The following is a 17,215-nucleotide window of genomic DNA, read 5'->3' on the forward strand; positions in this document are numbered from 1 at the left end:
CTGATATGGTTAGAAAAGAACTAATATGCAGAATATAAAATTTACACCTATAATTTACACTATCACCTTATGATGAAGTAGATATTGCTGAAAAAATATGTAACATTAGTACGAAGACACAAGAATAGGCTTGTATAAAACCTTAGCACAGCCAGTATTAAGCTATGGTAGTGAAGCGTGGACTGTGAAGAATAAAGATGTCAGTAGAATAACAGCAAGTGAGATGAGGTTTATGAGAGCAACAGCTGGATATACTCGCTGGGATCATAAAAAATGAGGACATAATGCAAGAACTTCAAATAGAACCCATTATGCAGTTCATCAGCAGATATCAACTTCAGTGGAAGGGTCATCTCGAACGAATGAATCGATGCAGAATTCCAAAAGCACTGTTTCATTACAATCCATATGGCAAAAGATCTCTAGGCCGTCCAAAGAAGAGATGGACTGAAAATTCTAGTTTGAGACCGTAACAGGCCACTTGGCCTAATACTTGTTAGGAAGATGATGATGATGATGATGATGATGATGATGATGATGATGATGATGATGATGAAATGGAGAGACTTTTTTTTAACATATGCAACTTCAAAATTTAAATTTTTATTGTCAACTAAGTAGCCTATTCTTTATTTTTTAATTTTGAAAGCATTTAGTTTATCTAAAAAATATTGCTGTAATTTGTTACTCACAATATATAGAACATGTAGTAAACATTTCATATTCCTAGCATCAGAACAGTAAGAGCCCTTACACTTTGAACGTGATGAACTGTGCTGAAAAAAAAAGTGCCAGAAAATAACTTTTGAAGTTTACATGCCATTCAAATTCAAGAGTGCAGCCATTTAAATATGACGTAATTTTTATGCTTCCAAGCGCCATAACTTTAAAAATTTGAAATATTCATTTTCTGGTTCCTTCGGGATATCTTTGTATTTTTCTAATACCACGTGGTTAAACTTATTTATTTAGGCTAATAGTCGTGTGCCATATCTGGACTTGCACGCTAGAGTGCGTAAACTTTTCACGAAAGTCAATAAAATTCTGCTGATAAAATCAGTATGCAAAAACTAACAAGCTTAACTTACATAGCAACGAAACATAGTTACTTACTTTTAAAACAATATCGAATAGGACGTTCTGTTTTATCACATCATTACCACCTTATGAACAAAGCTGAATAACTTATCATAGAGGAATTACATGTATTGCCAAGTGTAGGATAAGTTGTTTAATCAACTGTCCGAAGACAGGTCTGAATCCCACAAGTGATACTAATAAGGCACCACTTATGAGGCAACTAGGCCAGGAGCTAATGAGGTAGGGTGGCCAGTTCCTTTCCCCCTCCATTTCATATATCGCCGCCTAGCTACATATTGTATTGTATTGTATTAACGTTCTATGGTATACATACATTGCTTCACACCTAGAATGTGTAATAAATCAAAAAACTTAATACTACTTTAAAGTCTTAGGGTGCTATTCATAGACATTTCGCTAGCCCGCGCTACGAGCGTGCTAAACTAGCCCCGGCTATCGAGTGATTATTTATACAGGATTCATACCATATCATATCGCTAACACTGGTTTATGAATACGAAAAACGTTAAGTCATTGATCATCCACCGGAAGCCCGCACTAAGAATGTCTATGAATATGGCCCTGTATTTATAGTCACAGACTAGTTGAAATATATACAGAAGAGGTTTACAATATAGTCTACTAGTACAAAACAAAGTTTTAGTATCAATTTCATGAAGCGTTATTGAATGTCATGAATTCACCTACAGAATAGAAGGCGTGAGAAATTAGTTACTTCTTTAATTTGACCCTGAATAATCTTATGTTTTGAGTTTCATTTTTTACATCGATAGAGAGGCTATTAAAAATTTTTACTGCCATATAACGTACTCCTTTTTGATAGCACGATAGACTTGCCGATGGAGTATGAAAGTCATTTTTATGCGTATTTATGCTATGAACTGTTGAATTAGTTACAAAGTTTCCACGATTACACACGAGGAAGATTATTAATAAAAAATATACTGACAAGCCATGGGCATTATTTGTAGTCTTTTGAAAACAGTACTACACGATTCCTTAGATTTGGCATCTACTATTATTCTAATTACTCTTTTTGTAGTAGGAATATACTGTTACTATCTGTGGAATTTCCCCAGAATATTTTTCAAAACTCATTATATATTACACTAATCAGACTTCTGATGTATACAAACAATTGATCTTCCTCTAACACATATTAAGTGAGATGTACTACCTGATAATAGAAGTACATATCAGCCAGAAACTCAATCATAGAATGTGTATTTAAGTATTGCTTTAAGTGCTTGGAGTGCGTTATATGGCAGTAAAAATTTTTAATAGCCTCCCTATCGATATAAAAAATGAAACTCAAAACATAAAATTATTTAGGGCCAAATTAAAGAAGTACCTAATTTCTCACGCCTTCTATTCTGTAGGTGAATTCATGACATTCAATAACACTTCATGAAATTGATACTAAAACTATGTGTTGTACTAGTAGACTATATTGTAAATCTCGTCTGTATATATTTCATCTAGACTATGACTATAAATTAAGATTTTATAATAGTATTAAGTTTTTTGACTTGTTCCATATTCTAGCTGTAAACATCTATGAATACCATGGAATGTTAATAAATACAACACAATACAATAATGTTTCACGTGTTCAGATTCCTAGTTACGCTTACAATATTTTTGGCGTGAATACGTCTTTAAAATCAGATCGACACATGGGATAACAGGACGTAAACGGAGATGTAACGCTGCAACGTTTGCAGGGTGATCCATTCCGACACCCTAACTTCGTGATTAATAACGTGATTGAAATAAATGTGGTCTCCTTCGATCGGGTATACTAATTTGATGCGAGCATGACCTTGGTGAGTACCCGCAGCGACTGGTGACCATTTTGAGCGTGCTAAAATTTCCGGGCAGTGGGCTTATATCTCGCGACTCCGATGTGCTAACGCTCTGATTTTGGTGTCGAACGAAAGATCTCGTGAAGATCTATCGATACGTACTCACGTAAAATCCACGGCTGTGTCCTCGACACAACCATAACCATTTTTTTCAACAGTTCAGTTCAATTATTATTATTCAAATAATACACATACAAATAGGCCTGTATAATGAAAGAAGAAAATTAACATAAAAGCACAATGCAGTAACAATAACAAAAAATACACGTTTTTTTTTCCGCTAAAGTTCCAAATCATGTTTAAACTATATTGGGAATATAATTATAATATACGTACATATGCAATTATTATTGTTTTAACCCTTAAGAGTTGCGCGTGGTGTTGTGAACACCCCAGTCACATATAAAGAGCTGTTAACTACATACTGAGTAAGCCTCTACTTCTGAAACTTTCAGTACCTTTCTTAGAATTGGTAAGGCAACTATAACTGTAAACATGTTTGAAATCGGAATTCGCATACTCGAGATAATAACGGTTTAAGTCGTGTGAGGTGGAGCCAATATCCCGCGCTCCTATTGTCAATAGTGACAGTGACTAAACTGAACATACTTGTATAACAAGTAATAACAATGAATGCGAAGTAGTGAATGTGCACACAGAAAAATCAAGAAAGTAGTCTGGAAAGGAAGATAAAAAGTAAATTACGATTATGAGTGAATAGATGTTCGAATGTTACATATGAACTAAAACTAATATTGAAATATTACCATTAATATAGGTACATTAATTATAACATTGTTATAGTAATTAAAGTATTTCATACAGTTATGAATAAAAAGAGCGATATTTTAATTGTTCACTAAAAAAATAGCTCATAAGAACTCATTATATTTGGGGTGTCAACAACATCCCGCGCGACTCTTAAGACTGGTTAACAATAAACCAGAAACGGAAACGACAACGAGAACGGAAATAATGTTAAAATAAATGTATTTGAATGTGGGCATTCATAATAGTTAATTGTGAATGGTCACATTTAAATACATTTATTTTAACAATATTTCCGTTCTCGTTCTCGTTGTCGTTTCCGTTCCTGGTTTATTGTGAACCAGCCTTCATTGTTACAAAGTTAGGCGCGACTGCTTAAGGGTTAATAAATTATAACTGAATCACGCAGCAAGATCCTTGAGGTCGGATGTGACAAATAATGAACTACTGCATATATAAGATTAATCACAGACATGTGTTCGTTTATTTGTTTTATAAATAACATAATGAATGGAATAGATTTACTTCTGTTATTTTATATACGTCAGAAAATATATAAGTAACTTACTTTATTTATATTACAAATCCGCTAAAAAGATGCCTATATATCCAATAGTATTTTCTAAACTCCGAACGCACTATAGAAACTATTGAAATTAAATTCCTCATAGGAACAGCAGGATATACCAAAAAATCGTTAATAAAGGCTGGTTCACAATAAACCGGGAACGAGAACCAGAATGAAAACGAGAAGCAGAGGAAATGAATATGAAAATTTTTTATTCACAATAAACCGAGAATGTAGACGACTATGCATATCGATATGTATGTCAATAACGATATGTAAAGTCGATATTACGCATTCCGATGTTATTTGTGTATAATTGACCAATGGCGTTCTCTCATCAGTACAAGGCAGCCAACATAAACACAAATTAACCAACTTCGAAATTTCAACTGAAACATTTCATTAGGTACGGTACTATAAATATGCCCACGCATCTTTATTATCACAACCTATTTTAAGTCTACCATAACGTAAAATAATTAGAGAAGAAACATTTGTAATAGAACAAAAATGAACACAACAGTAGTTAATTAAATTGAAACTTGAATATGTAGTGTGTAATAGTATAACCAATACAGTAATAAAATATGATTCGTTTCCGATCGGTGTTCAAAGCCACGTATTCTCCTTCATTTTCTCATCTTTATACTAGGCACGCCGCTTATCGTAAATGTGAGGATTTCAATATTAGAATCTCATCAAATAAAACTTGCGCCATGATGCACAGCACAGAACAAAATAATGCATATGTTATGTCACGGTCTTCTTGCTACAAAATATACGACAAAATAGCTTTTAGATGGCAATAGAATGAATCTAGTGGGCTGTGATCGGAAACGTGACCGCCGAAGTTGAAACTTGGCCAACTCTCCGTTCCCGATCTCGGGCTCCGGCAAGCTTTTCGTTAATTGTGAATACTCACATTTAAATATATACATTTTAACAATTTTACCGTTTTCGTTTTCGTTCCGATTCTCGTTTCCGGTTTATTGTGAACCAGCCTTAAGACTTAACAAGCGATGGCTTGAGACCAATTGAGCAACTGACTTGTTTGCTGACTGACATATTCACTGGCTACCCTCTGATGAATTTCATAAATCCAAATAAAGACATTATGTTTACTCTGTGACCCCAACAAAGCCGCTCTTGCCCCAGAACACTCCACCTGACGCATCGGGGAAAGCTGTCTTTGTTTCATAGATCGAACATAGCTGTCAGAGGTCACCGTGCCAGGCCGTGCCATCACCTGTTAGCTTGTGTGAGGTGGGGGAGAGAAATACAACGTGCAAAGCTCTCAGTTGCTGCTGCGATCCGACACCCTGTGACTTCTCAATAGTGCGAGTGCTTCGAGCGGACCACTCTCAAGGAAATAGGTGCCGTGAAGGAAAATAGAGTTCGTAGCTCATATTTCTGTTACACGAAGTGTAATTGACGATGAAATATTATTGAAAGGGCGCAGTTAAAATTGTGAATTTCGAAGAGGAAAGGAAATATGGGGACATTGCTCGTTGGTCGGGGATTGTTTAAAAAAAAAGCATTTGTTGAAAGAGTTTAAGGAAAGTTTTGTTATGATTCTGATTTAGTTGATAATAATTTATGCCCGTCTTTAATCATGTACGTAGTTCGTGACTCATAGATCGTATAACGTTCAGTCTTTTGCAGTGACGCTGGCCTTCTGTGCTCGGGGTTGCAGGTTCGATCACGGCCCAGGTCGATGGCATTTAATTGTGCGACAGGCTCATGTCAGTAGATTTACTGGCATGTAAAAGAACTCCTACGGGGCAAAATTCCGGCACACCAGCTACGCTGATAATTATAACCTCGGCCGTTGCGAGCGTCGTAAAATAAACCATAATTTTTTGCAGCGATTCCCAATTGTTAGTCCCCTGGATGTCCAATTAACCAATGATTCGTGACAAGAAATCGGTTTTCATGCTATTTAAAATCTGAAATGTTTAATAATAGCTCTGTAGGTGAAATAATATGTTTAGATAGGTTCGACGTATGTGAGCTTTTCCTGTAATCTTCATATTGAAATAGTTTTCGGTAATCAAAAGAGTATTCTTACGTTAGGCATGTCTCAAGAAGAAAATACTGAAGTGATATTTTTGAGCTACGTGGTGAAAATTTTTTTCTTCAGGTAGATAAAAAAGTCTATGTGATTATGTGAACAAATCTGCGAGTTTGTGTATGGTAGCTTACTCAGCAGGTTTTTTTCGCATGTTTCAATGATCTCGACATTGATCTTCTAGGTCAGTGATGTCAAAGCAAGCGCATTTTTCTGACCTTGACGTCGTGCGCGGGCATTAAGCGCTAGGTATGCTAGGAGGAATAAGCAGCCTGTTGGATTAAGAAATCAGTGGTACACAAACTTCAAACGGAACGTTAAATTTTATGTCGTTATTTTTATATGACTTCTTTCTGTTTGTTATTTTCTATATTGTCTGTAAAACAAAAGTACTAACACCTAGTTCTAGCCTAATATTGCAGTTGTGTTTCAAACGTTAATAACATAATAAAGAGTAAAGAAGGAATATTCACACAAATTACATAATAACTACAACTATACTTACTAAGTGAATTAAACACATCATTCATAAAGAAAGTGTTATCCGAAAGAAAGACACTGAATATGACATGATAAGTCGAAATTGATATTGATGGTATCTTTAGCCTTATAAAAGTAATCAAAACAATATTATAATACAAAACAAAGTCGTCTAGGTATATGTTTTAACTGTAACTAATATTACATAATAAAACTCTTATCGCATTATGCTTTTAGGTGATATTGCTGCGCAACTTTCTGTTATCATAATATTAAAAATTATCTCGAAATCTGCTGAAGCTATAGACCTGACGTTTTACCAACACATAGGACATATCTTTTGTTTGTGATGTAACAGTATTTGCTTTGTTAATTCATTTCCTTACAAACATTTTTCATCCGAATATTTTCAAACTTTTAATACACTATCTTCAGTAATACGTATTTACGATATATTAGATTTACGAAAACATTGTTTTAGTATCTGTAAGGCTACTAAACAAACATATCTGAAAATTTCACTTTTCTGTAGAATAGTTGAGAAAATATTCCTTTTGAATAAAAAAGCAAACTCGTGAAAAATGAACATTAAAATTAAAACTTGCATTCTTATAATGCACTTATACTTCTCAGACAAATCTAAAAATTAACATGGATACAGTTTTAATAAGTTCTCTTCCCTTTATCCATTGAATCAGTGCTGGCCATCCCTGTACATAGCTCGACCAAGCGGCATATACTAACTCTTTCGTCTGTCTCTTTCCTTTCCGCTGTAAAGCGCTCAGGCTCTCCTGGGCTCTAAAGCGCGCGCTTGCTCCTATGGGCATCAGTTGACATTACCGTTCTAGGTACTAAGGTGTAGGCCTATGTATTTATGTTCAAGATCAGATTGAGGCAGTGATTCAAAAATTACTGTCATGGACAAGCTCACTAATATCCTAACACTGGATACATTCTGGACTTCACTGACGAAAAATTGTGACTAACTCCAAAGATCACTTTCCAGCACGAAATTATTAAAACTTACGTTTCGAATTTCTTTATTATAATAATTTAGGTGAAAATTGTTATTGCATTTAATTTTCTTCTTTTCCCCGTAATGTTGGTGAAAAAATATATTTGACTTACAACTTTTTGTTATATGAAGAACAAGCATAGGCCTACATATCGCCTGGTTATTGACTCAGATTTTAGATAAAATCACCAAACATTGAAACGGAAGAGACTAAGATTGAATAAAAGACGCATGACTTCTCGCTCATATTTAGGTTTAATAACTGCTCAATGCGTTATATTTTGTTCACGTATAATAGAAGTCAGTAATATTAAATTTATCTCGTTTTTTTGACATTTTATGGACTATTTTTACTAAGGAATCACTGGTCTATTTCATTGCATACCGAGCACAGAAGTCTCTTATGACTAACATATACAAACGAGGGATTAGAGAACAATTTTTACAATTATTTACATTAAAAATTAACTTGAAAGCTCATATGTGTTTATATGTAAAGTTAGGGTATGGCTATGCTAAATATGGTGCATACTTTTATTCGTATGAGTTTCTGTATTATAAAATATCTTAGAACAAGATTTATAATGTCCGTGACCTGAAGAACCGTTACGAATTTTACTTTAAAATAATAGAATTTGATTAGAATTTCTCATTACGGTTATTGGACGGACCTACAAAATCTTACGTGTTGAGAATGTCCCCTCAGTATACGAGTATGAAGTAGGTTCTTTAAAGTAGTGGCCGGCATTTCTTGACTCGCAAGTCAACCCCTTAATTACACAAGCAGGGCGGAGGGGTGAGGCATGATCTCCCTCCCCTTAACTATTATTTGTTCATTCAACGTAAAGAAATTTGGATGCCCTCCCCCTCCTGCCTTCTCTCTGCTGTGTACTGGGGGTTGCATTTTATATGACGTAATCTTTGCCGACCACTGCTTCAGGTTCTATATGTCATACAATTTGTAGAAACACGTATCCTGTTCAAATAACCAAGCACTTCCACTTTCACTTTTATTAGAGACATTAAATTTGGATGTTGTGTAAAGAACATAACCTATTTGAAGACGTTTTGAAAAACAGACATTTAATAATAGGCGTGTACTTCTATGAATATGTTCCAGATTTAATCACATACATTTTACTAACCGTTGTTTAAGCTGCGTCTTTCAGTGATTTTTTGTTTTTAAGAAAATTGTAGTGCATCATGGGTAATGCGGAGAGTAACGTGACCAGCGGAGTTAAGAAGCAAGCGGGAACATGTGCACAGAGCATGTACAGACTTGTCGACCTCAAGGGTAAGTGATGCACATCATCATCATCATCATCATCATCATCATCATCATCATCATCATCATCATCCCAATAATAAATCCTCTCGCCAAATTCGTCGTGCCCTTTTTAGCGTTTTGCACCAATGTTATTCATAAGTAGGATTTTTAAGTGCTATAAAAATGGAAAATACATATTTTTTATGCTTAAAACGTAAGAAATATTGTTTCGAAGATTAGAAAATATTTACTTTAAAAAATCTGAACTGAATGTACAGCAGTGGCAAAAAAAACCGGACCGATCCTTGTAGCTGATTTCAGAGCCTTGTTCACTCCAAAGCACGATAGACTGGTAACTAAGACTTTCGTGGTTCGAATCTTGCCTGGAAAGGAAACTTTTTTTTGTTCCTTATTCTTCAGATTTATTCCCAATACTTTTCGAGTGCTGGTAAAATTCATGTTCTGGGAATAATAAATTCATTAAGTAGTAAAATATCCCTGCAATCGAAAAGTATTGGGAATAAATTTGAATAAGAAACAAAACAAAGTTTCCTTCCCAGGCAGGATTCGAACCACGAAAGTCTTAGTTACCAATCTATCGTGCTCTGGAGTGAACAAGGCTCTGAAATCAGCTACAAGGGTCGGTCCGGTTTTTTTGCCACTACTGTACAGTGTAAGTGCTCACCCAAAGTTTTCAGTAGCCAAGACGATGAGTGAAGAACTGTTGCACTAAACCAGGCCTGGGCATTAAAAACTCAATCGAGTCACTACAGACTAGCCCTTAATTCCTCACTTCACATTCCCCAGAGTAGACAGTTATGTTTCGGACAGGCAGGCTAATATTGCTGAGTGACGGATTGTATAAGGCAGGTATCATAACTTTCGGATCTCACTGTTCGCCTAAAAATCCACCACTGATACACACTGCCTTACTATGTGTTTGTTTCTAAAGCGGTGTAAGCGAAAAGGACATGAGTGGGGGTATCTCCTTTTCATTTCCCTCCCCCTTTATTCCCAGGGCTAAATTAAACCATGAAAGTGAAGCTTAAAATGAGCAACATAAAGCTATACCGATTATCACAAAGCACTGACTTTTATTTTGAAAATGAAAACGTATATGTTCAGGATTATCCTCCTGAGTCCTGAGAGTATAGTATACTATACTTCATACTCAATTTTACTGTCAAACATGCTTTTCAATGTTACAATAAAATTAAGAGTCCAATTAAATGCTATCGCAGTGCTTAATTGTCCTTAAATTACACATAACATGTTCGAAAAGATGTCCATCTCTTCACAGACAAGCTTCGCAACGCTTCAATATATTGAACACTAGATCCAGTTCTTGTGTAATGTTATGAACAGATCGAGGCGCAGGGTACTGAAAGCATTAAGTTACGAACGCACGGACCACTGTGTTGTGTAGATCGAGGGGAATGGGAGATTAAGAGTGCAGTTACTCCTTTCCTCAACATGTAAGCATTAAGTCACAGTAGGACACAAAGTAAATGTTCACGTTCACAGGGTCATTCCATGCAAAAAGTATGTTTTTGAACCATGATGTCTCAAAAGTTAAAAATATTGTAGTAGGTTATTTTGTATGTTCTAAATATGAATTTCAAGAAATACTATATTTATATTTTTCATAGTTTGGCAGAAATCATAATTTAAAATATTGGTTTAACAAAGAACACGGTTTCATTCATTGAAGTTTTCTTACTATGTAAAGAAAGATTGAAAAATGATTTCAATGCAATTCGAAAAAGGAGAGCCTTGTTTATAAATGCCCACAAAATGAAAAAAATATATATAATTTTTTAAATAGTTACCCACCGTAAAATAATTTAAAAAAATACAGAATACAAAATACAATTCATTTTTACAGACGAAAAAAACATGAGTTTAATTATGTAGGGTATATTGATTCCACTGTGAAAATTTCAGAATAATGACTTAAATATAATTTCAGTTTTTAATAAAAATAACTCACCGGAACAAAGGAGCTCAGCAGGTAGGCTCTCACGTCGTACAGAATGTTGCGCGATCAAGGACAGGGACACGGACGTTAGAGATTACTCATCATTATGAAGTCTCGCGAACGCTACGACCGCCACACATAGCAAGCGATTTTCAACCGGCCTCGGAACAAAAATTAATAATTTCATTAATTTAATTATTCACAGGTTTTTTGAGATAAAGTCATAAAACTTGGGAGATGGATTATAAATAAGATTTTCTTTAATAGGAATGAAATTCGCATGAATTTAATTTGTTGCATTCGAATATAAAACTATTTCTTTTTTTCAATTAAGTGTTTTCATGAGCATGCCTTAATATTATTCGGATCAGTCTTTAAGATATTAAAATATGGTTATTCAGGTTTACAATGGCGTCTGTTTAGTTTCGATTATACTTCATATAGGGTGTCTAGAATATTTTAAATAATGGATAACACGTAACTGCCACCCATTTGTCAGTCATCCGTATGAGTAAAATATTAATGATATGGGGGTCATAGTTGGCAGTTTAATTTACTTTCATAATAACATTATTATATTAAAAGGCCAACAAAATTCATGACATCGCTGGCATATTCTTAAAATTTTATATGGAATGACTCAACATACAAAAAATAATTGCCTAGCATTACATGTTTCAATTTACATTATACTGTACAAGTTTTAATAATATAAAATAATAATTTGTGTGTGAGGAGAAAAGAAAAAAATACACTTACATAAAATACATTTCTTCACAATTCAATTCACCGGATTACAAGATACATTCGCTCGAGGTTGGAAACCCTATGCTTCATCAACACAAATTGCTTTGGTTTCGTTGGAATTTGAATTCGAGACTCCGGCATGAAAAGCTGATGCTATAACCATTCAATTAGTAGCCTATATCCGCATCTACAATATTATTTTAATACGATGCTTAAAAACAATCCTCCTATTTATCAGTATAATAAAGAAACGTGCTGTCTTTATTTTTAGTTTATTAATTATTACGTATTCGCATCGTCGCGAGGTTAATTTACAGTATTTCTCCTACCTCAGAAAGTGAACGCTTGTTGCGTGTTATATGCATCTCACTGCCAAATTAAAGTTCTAAACAGAAATAATTAAAGAATTCACTGTTCCCTTGTAATTTATTGAGGTGTAACACGCCATTTGACAAAATAAGGGTACCGTATGTCTGTGTTACAATGTGTGAATTGTTATAATTATAGCGTTCCACAAGTGAGCCATAAATATGATCAATTCTAGCACATACAAATTAACATGCACTTCAAATGGAGTCGTTAGCAAACATTCGTTATACATTGGGCCTATATCAATGTTTGGTGTTTCGTAATGGATAACTATAGTGAAATGCTTGTTTACGAATACATGTACACACAAATAGCGATGAGATCGGAAGATGCTCACGCAATGAAGGTAGACCAATATTGACTTGTGTTCTCTCCATTCCATATCACATGAAATTGCAAGTTACGTGTTACTCTAATAATAAGGCGCTATAGCTAACAGGCAAACAGTCTCATGGGGGCAGATAAAAAAGTTGATTTTTTTCATCCACCATGTTAATAATGCCAAAACAAGTGCTTGTACAAATTTTGGCCACTCGAGCGCAATTACGAGGCCGTCCAGAAAGTAAGCTTCCGTGGGACCGTTTACAAAAATGAAACACAATTTCATGGAAAGGTTTATTGGAACAGATACAGCAGTTGTTGAGCTATTTTTCAGCATTATTCCTCACCGGAAATGAGACATTTGTCATACCGTGGGATCAACAGAGTGCAGACGGCTGCCACACACTGGCTCCGATTCCAGGTGGCAAACTTCTACGACACAGGTATACAAAAGTTGATCCCATGGTATGGCAAATGTCTCAATTCCGGTGGGGAATATGTTGAAAAATAGCTAAACAATTGCTATATTTGTTCCAGTAAATCTTTCCATGAAATTGTGTTTTCTTTCTGTAAACGGCTCCAGGGGAGCTTACTTTCTGGACGGCCCTTGTAATTGAGCTCGCGTGACCAAAATTTGTGACAAAATATAGTCATATAGTTATTTTGCATAATGATTAATGGCTCTATATATATATATATATATATATATATATATATATATATATAATTAATACCAAATTATTATTTTGTCACTTGCACAGCTCAAGCTTATTTTGAAAAAAAATACAAAAAAAATTATAAAAGGTGTATGCATTTTATTCAGTCACTATGTGAATTTGAAAAAGGGATTAAAATTTTCGAAGGTGTGTCGTACATTTTTATATTATTTTATGCGTACCAATATATGAATATTTCAATCTTATTTACTGTAAATATAGCACGATAATAAGGGTTGAGAGTTTTAAATATCTGGGCACTCTAATAACAGAACAAAATGAGATCGAGATAGAGATTAAAGCAAGAATTAATCAAGGAAATAAATGCTATAAAGCACTGGCACATCTGTTTAGGAAAAGATATTTGTCACAGATGTTAAAAGAAAGATTATATAAAACAATTATAAAACCTATTGTAACATATGGATCAGCGTCATGGACTTTAACAGAAAAGTCAAAAAAGCAACTAATGACTTGGGAAAGGAAAATACTTTGAAGAATTTACGGTCCAATATATGAAAATGGCATATGGAGAATTCGTACAAACTCTGAAATTATGAACAAATATATTACACCAGACATTGTGGCAACAATAAGATCAAGAAGATTGAGATGGATTGGACATGTACAAAGAATGAGCCAGGATAGAGTGGTGAAGAAGATTTTAGAAGGAAAGATGGGAGGCAGTAGAAAGAAAGGAAGACCCAGGCTTAGATGGAGTGATGATGTGGAAAATGATTTGAGAAGCTGGGAGTAAGAAGGTGCAGAAACAAGGCTTTGGATCGAGACATATGGGCATCTATCACAAAGGAAGCCGAAGCTAAACAAAAAGAGCCGTAGAGCTATAGGATGATGATGATGATGATGATGATGATGATGATGATGATGATGATGATGATGATGATGATGATAGCATGATAATACTTGGTGTCATCTCATTGATCATTAATTCTACCGTGTCCACGAAAATATTCATTTCGAGGTCTTAGGTAAATCAAATTTCAGAATGAGCCTTGAAAGAGATGGCCACGGGCCTATATCTTCCCCACATAAATTTTGGTCTTTTCTAAATGAAAGCCTTCTGAAAATCGAAGCCTGAGTTTTCGCGTATCCCGTTGAGTATTTCAGAGCGAGCTTACTCGAGTGTCACTCGCACAGCGCAAGGGCTCGCATCCCTTATCTAGTGAGGACTCCGGTGTCCCTCTCTCCTCTCTCTCTCTCTATCCAGATTTTTAATATCTTCGGCAATTCTGTCCTGCTGCTGTTCAGTTGTGCTTGAAATATTTCTCCTCCTCATGTAGTAACTATTAGGTTACATCCATTTTCGGCTCAAAATGATCTATTCATTGAAACGGAATGGCGAAAATCGGAGTGAGACAAATGACCAATTGGCTTGGAGCTCGCATAAATACTTCCTCTCAGTTCCATTTTTCCTTTCAAACGCGCGATCGCATATCTTTCAATTGTTTCTCTCCCTTGTTTCATTCGTTAGTCTGTTCGTTCATTTATTATTCATGGTAAGTAGTGTCAATTGCTTAATATGGGAAAGCGATAAATTGATCAGACTGTGTAGTAGTAGTAGTAGTAGTAGTAGTACTAGTAGTAGTAGTAGTAGTAGTAGTAGTAGTAGTAGTAGTAGTAGTAGTAGTAGTAGTAATAATAATAATAATAATAATAATAATAATAATAATAATAATAATATTTAATCTTCCTCAAATAGGTGAGGTTGTCAAAGACGAATGTTAAACAGTACCGGTAACATTTAAAGTATGTCAGCCGACTTAGCTCTGTGGTAGCACATCTGCCTCTAGACTAGCCGGCCCGGGTTCAATTCCCGTCGGGGTCAGAAATGTTCATGTAAAATTTCTACCTCGGTATTTGGAGATCTGGCGGTGCACAACTTCTAATCACTAAATTATGCACCAATATGCCTGGGTTAAATCCCAAATCTCTCCGCAGTGCATATGACGAGAAGGCATAGGTCACTGTTGACAGTGATTCGTCCGTCGGATGGGGACGTTAAGTCAGGCGGCCCCCTTGATACTATTCGATAGGAGTAGGCTACGTGCCGGCACCGGGTTTCCCCTGTTCCCTTCCTCGCCATCATCATCATCCTCACCCATTCCCTACACTACACTTACACGGACACTCATCCTAGTACACGACATAACTCTTCACAGATACACATCATGCAAAACATGGCCCGCCGAAGTGGTGTGCAACTTGAAGATGGATCACAGTCCTACTATCTATCCGCAGTATGCGGAACCCGAATCACGCAAAATGAAGTGGGTATACATTACAAACACACATTTAAGGTATGACATTTAAATGCCTCACAAGAAAATGGTTTGGTCTCTGATTTCATCTTAGAAATCTAAAATCCCATAATAGTTACAATCTTCTTCACATGTTAGTGGTTTCAGTTATTTATTAAACTAATTCAACAAATTTTGGAAAATAAAAGATTGTAACACAGAGAATCCACATCGAGCAGGTGGCGGTTTACTGGTGGATATGATGAAGCGCGCGGCCCAAACGAAGCAGTATGCAGAGCTGGACCACGCCATCAAAACGAAAGTGGAGCCCTATCTGTACAACAAGGGGCAAGGCCGCATGATTCCTATATCACGCCTCGTGCTGCTGAGGAATAAAGAACGCCCTCGACACAAGATGGTGAGTAATATTGGAGTGCATGCTGATACTAACAGGATTTGTGATATTAATTTTCATTTTTCATTGCTTTTATGTATTTTAAAATTATTATTCTCTTCAGTTCTTCTCCTCCTGTCTTTCATTTGGACACTAATTTAACGTACTGTTTGACAATTTGAAGTTTTATATTCTCCGTACATATCCATATGATACGAGGGTGGATCGGAAAGCAACGCACAATAATTTTTTCTGTGTCAGTATTGCGACTGTGATGTTGACACCGAGATATAGTTTGAAGTTTTCACTACAGACACAATTTGTTTTGCATGTGTAGCTCTAGCGAGAGAAGCGAGAACTACGCAACAAAGATGGCACGCATGTTGCTATCGTTAACTTGTGAAGAGCAGCGAAGTGTTGTGCGATTTTTGTGAACTAAAGGACATAACCCAAGTGAAATTCGCAGGTACATGTGTGGCGTGTACGGGTAAGGCTGTATGGACCGTAGCAACATCTCCAGGTGGTGCGCATTCTTCTCAGACGGCCGTGAGAACCTTTGTGTTTCGCCAAGTCCGGACGGCCGGTAATAGCTGCAACCCAGCGGAATGTCACAGGCATTGAGGCGGAAATTTTGAACGACTGGCGGATCCAACTGCGAACTTTACCTCGGTGAAATGTCAATATCCCAGCCGCAATACCAACGCAGAAAAAAAAATTATTGTGTGTTATTTATTACTTTCCGATCCACCCTCGTATTAAATATTGTTTCATTTGAATGCAACCCAAATTGGTATTTTTAATTCTCATTTGGATTAACAGAGGTTCTTATTTTTCTTCATTCTTGATAGTAATAGAATAGAATTATGTATTAAAATAAATAATATTTATCACTTGAAATTCAGTATTTATATTAAACGCTTGTTGTTATTATTAATTATAATTAAATAATTATTTGTAGTCGGAAATTAATTTTTATTTAAGCATTCCCATAGGCCTTCTCTTGATTTATGTTCCGAAATAATTGCTAGATGTATGCCATAAATATTGTCTACAATATCAAGTGTTATGATATTGTTAATACATAAATGAAAAGAGTGATTATAACGTTGATAAGTGTGTAATTATTCTATTGCGTGCTCAGAACTAGTAATTAAATAATTGTTTCTTCTTGTTTTCGCAGTTGCCTGTTCTCAGAGCAATGGAGAACCCTGATGACTACGACATTGACACAAGTCTACCAACACTCATTGACGAAGGTGACAAAACTGGTAATCAAGGGCCATGTCAGTCGCAAGAAACA

At 35.5% G+C, this 17,215-nt stretch overlaps 1 protein-coding gene across 2 annotated transcripts in view; it reads left to right on the top strand.

Moving 5' to 3' along the window:
* Positions 1-5,619: 5,619 nt before the first annotated feature.
* Positions 5,620-17,215, top strand: part of nan (transient receptor potential cation channel subfamily V member nanchung) — a 39,955-nt gene continuing 28,359 nt past the window's right edge. Inside the window, exons 1-3 of one of the 2 annotated variants that reach the window (XM_069847653.1) lie at positions 5,620-9,159; positions 15,761-15,939; positions 17,096-17,183. In XM_069847653.1, coding sequence (XP_069703754.1) covers positions 9,069-9,159; positions 15,761-15,939; positions 17,096-17,183 — 358 coding nt within the window. In that variant the 5' untranslated portion in view covers positions 5,620-9,068. The remainder of the gene's footprint in view (positions 9,160-15,760; positions 15,940-17,095; positions 17,184-17,215) is intronic. The other variant, XM_069847652.1, reaches the window with a different exon arrangement.

The sequence above is a fragment of the Periplaneta americana genome, chromosome 15 (genome assembly GCF_040183065.1).
Source record: "Periplaneta americana isolate PAMFEO1 chromosome 15, P.americana_PAMFEO1_priV1, whole genome shotgun sequence".
NCBI classification, from domain to species: Eukaryota; Metazoa; Arthropoda; class Insecta; order Blattodea; family Blattidae; genus Periplaneta; species Periplaneta americana.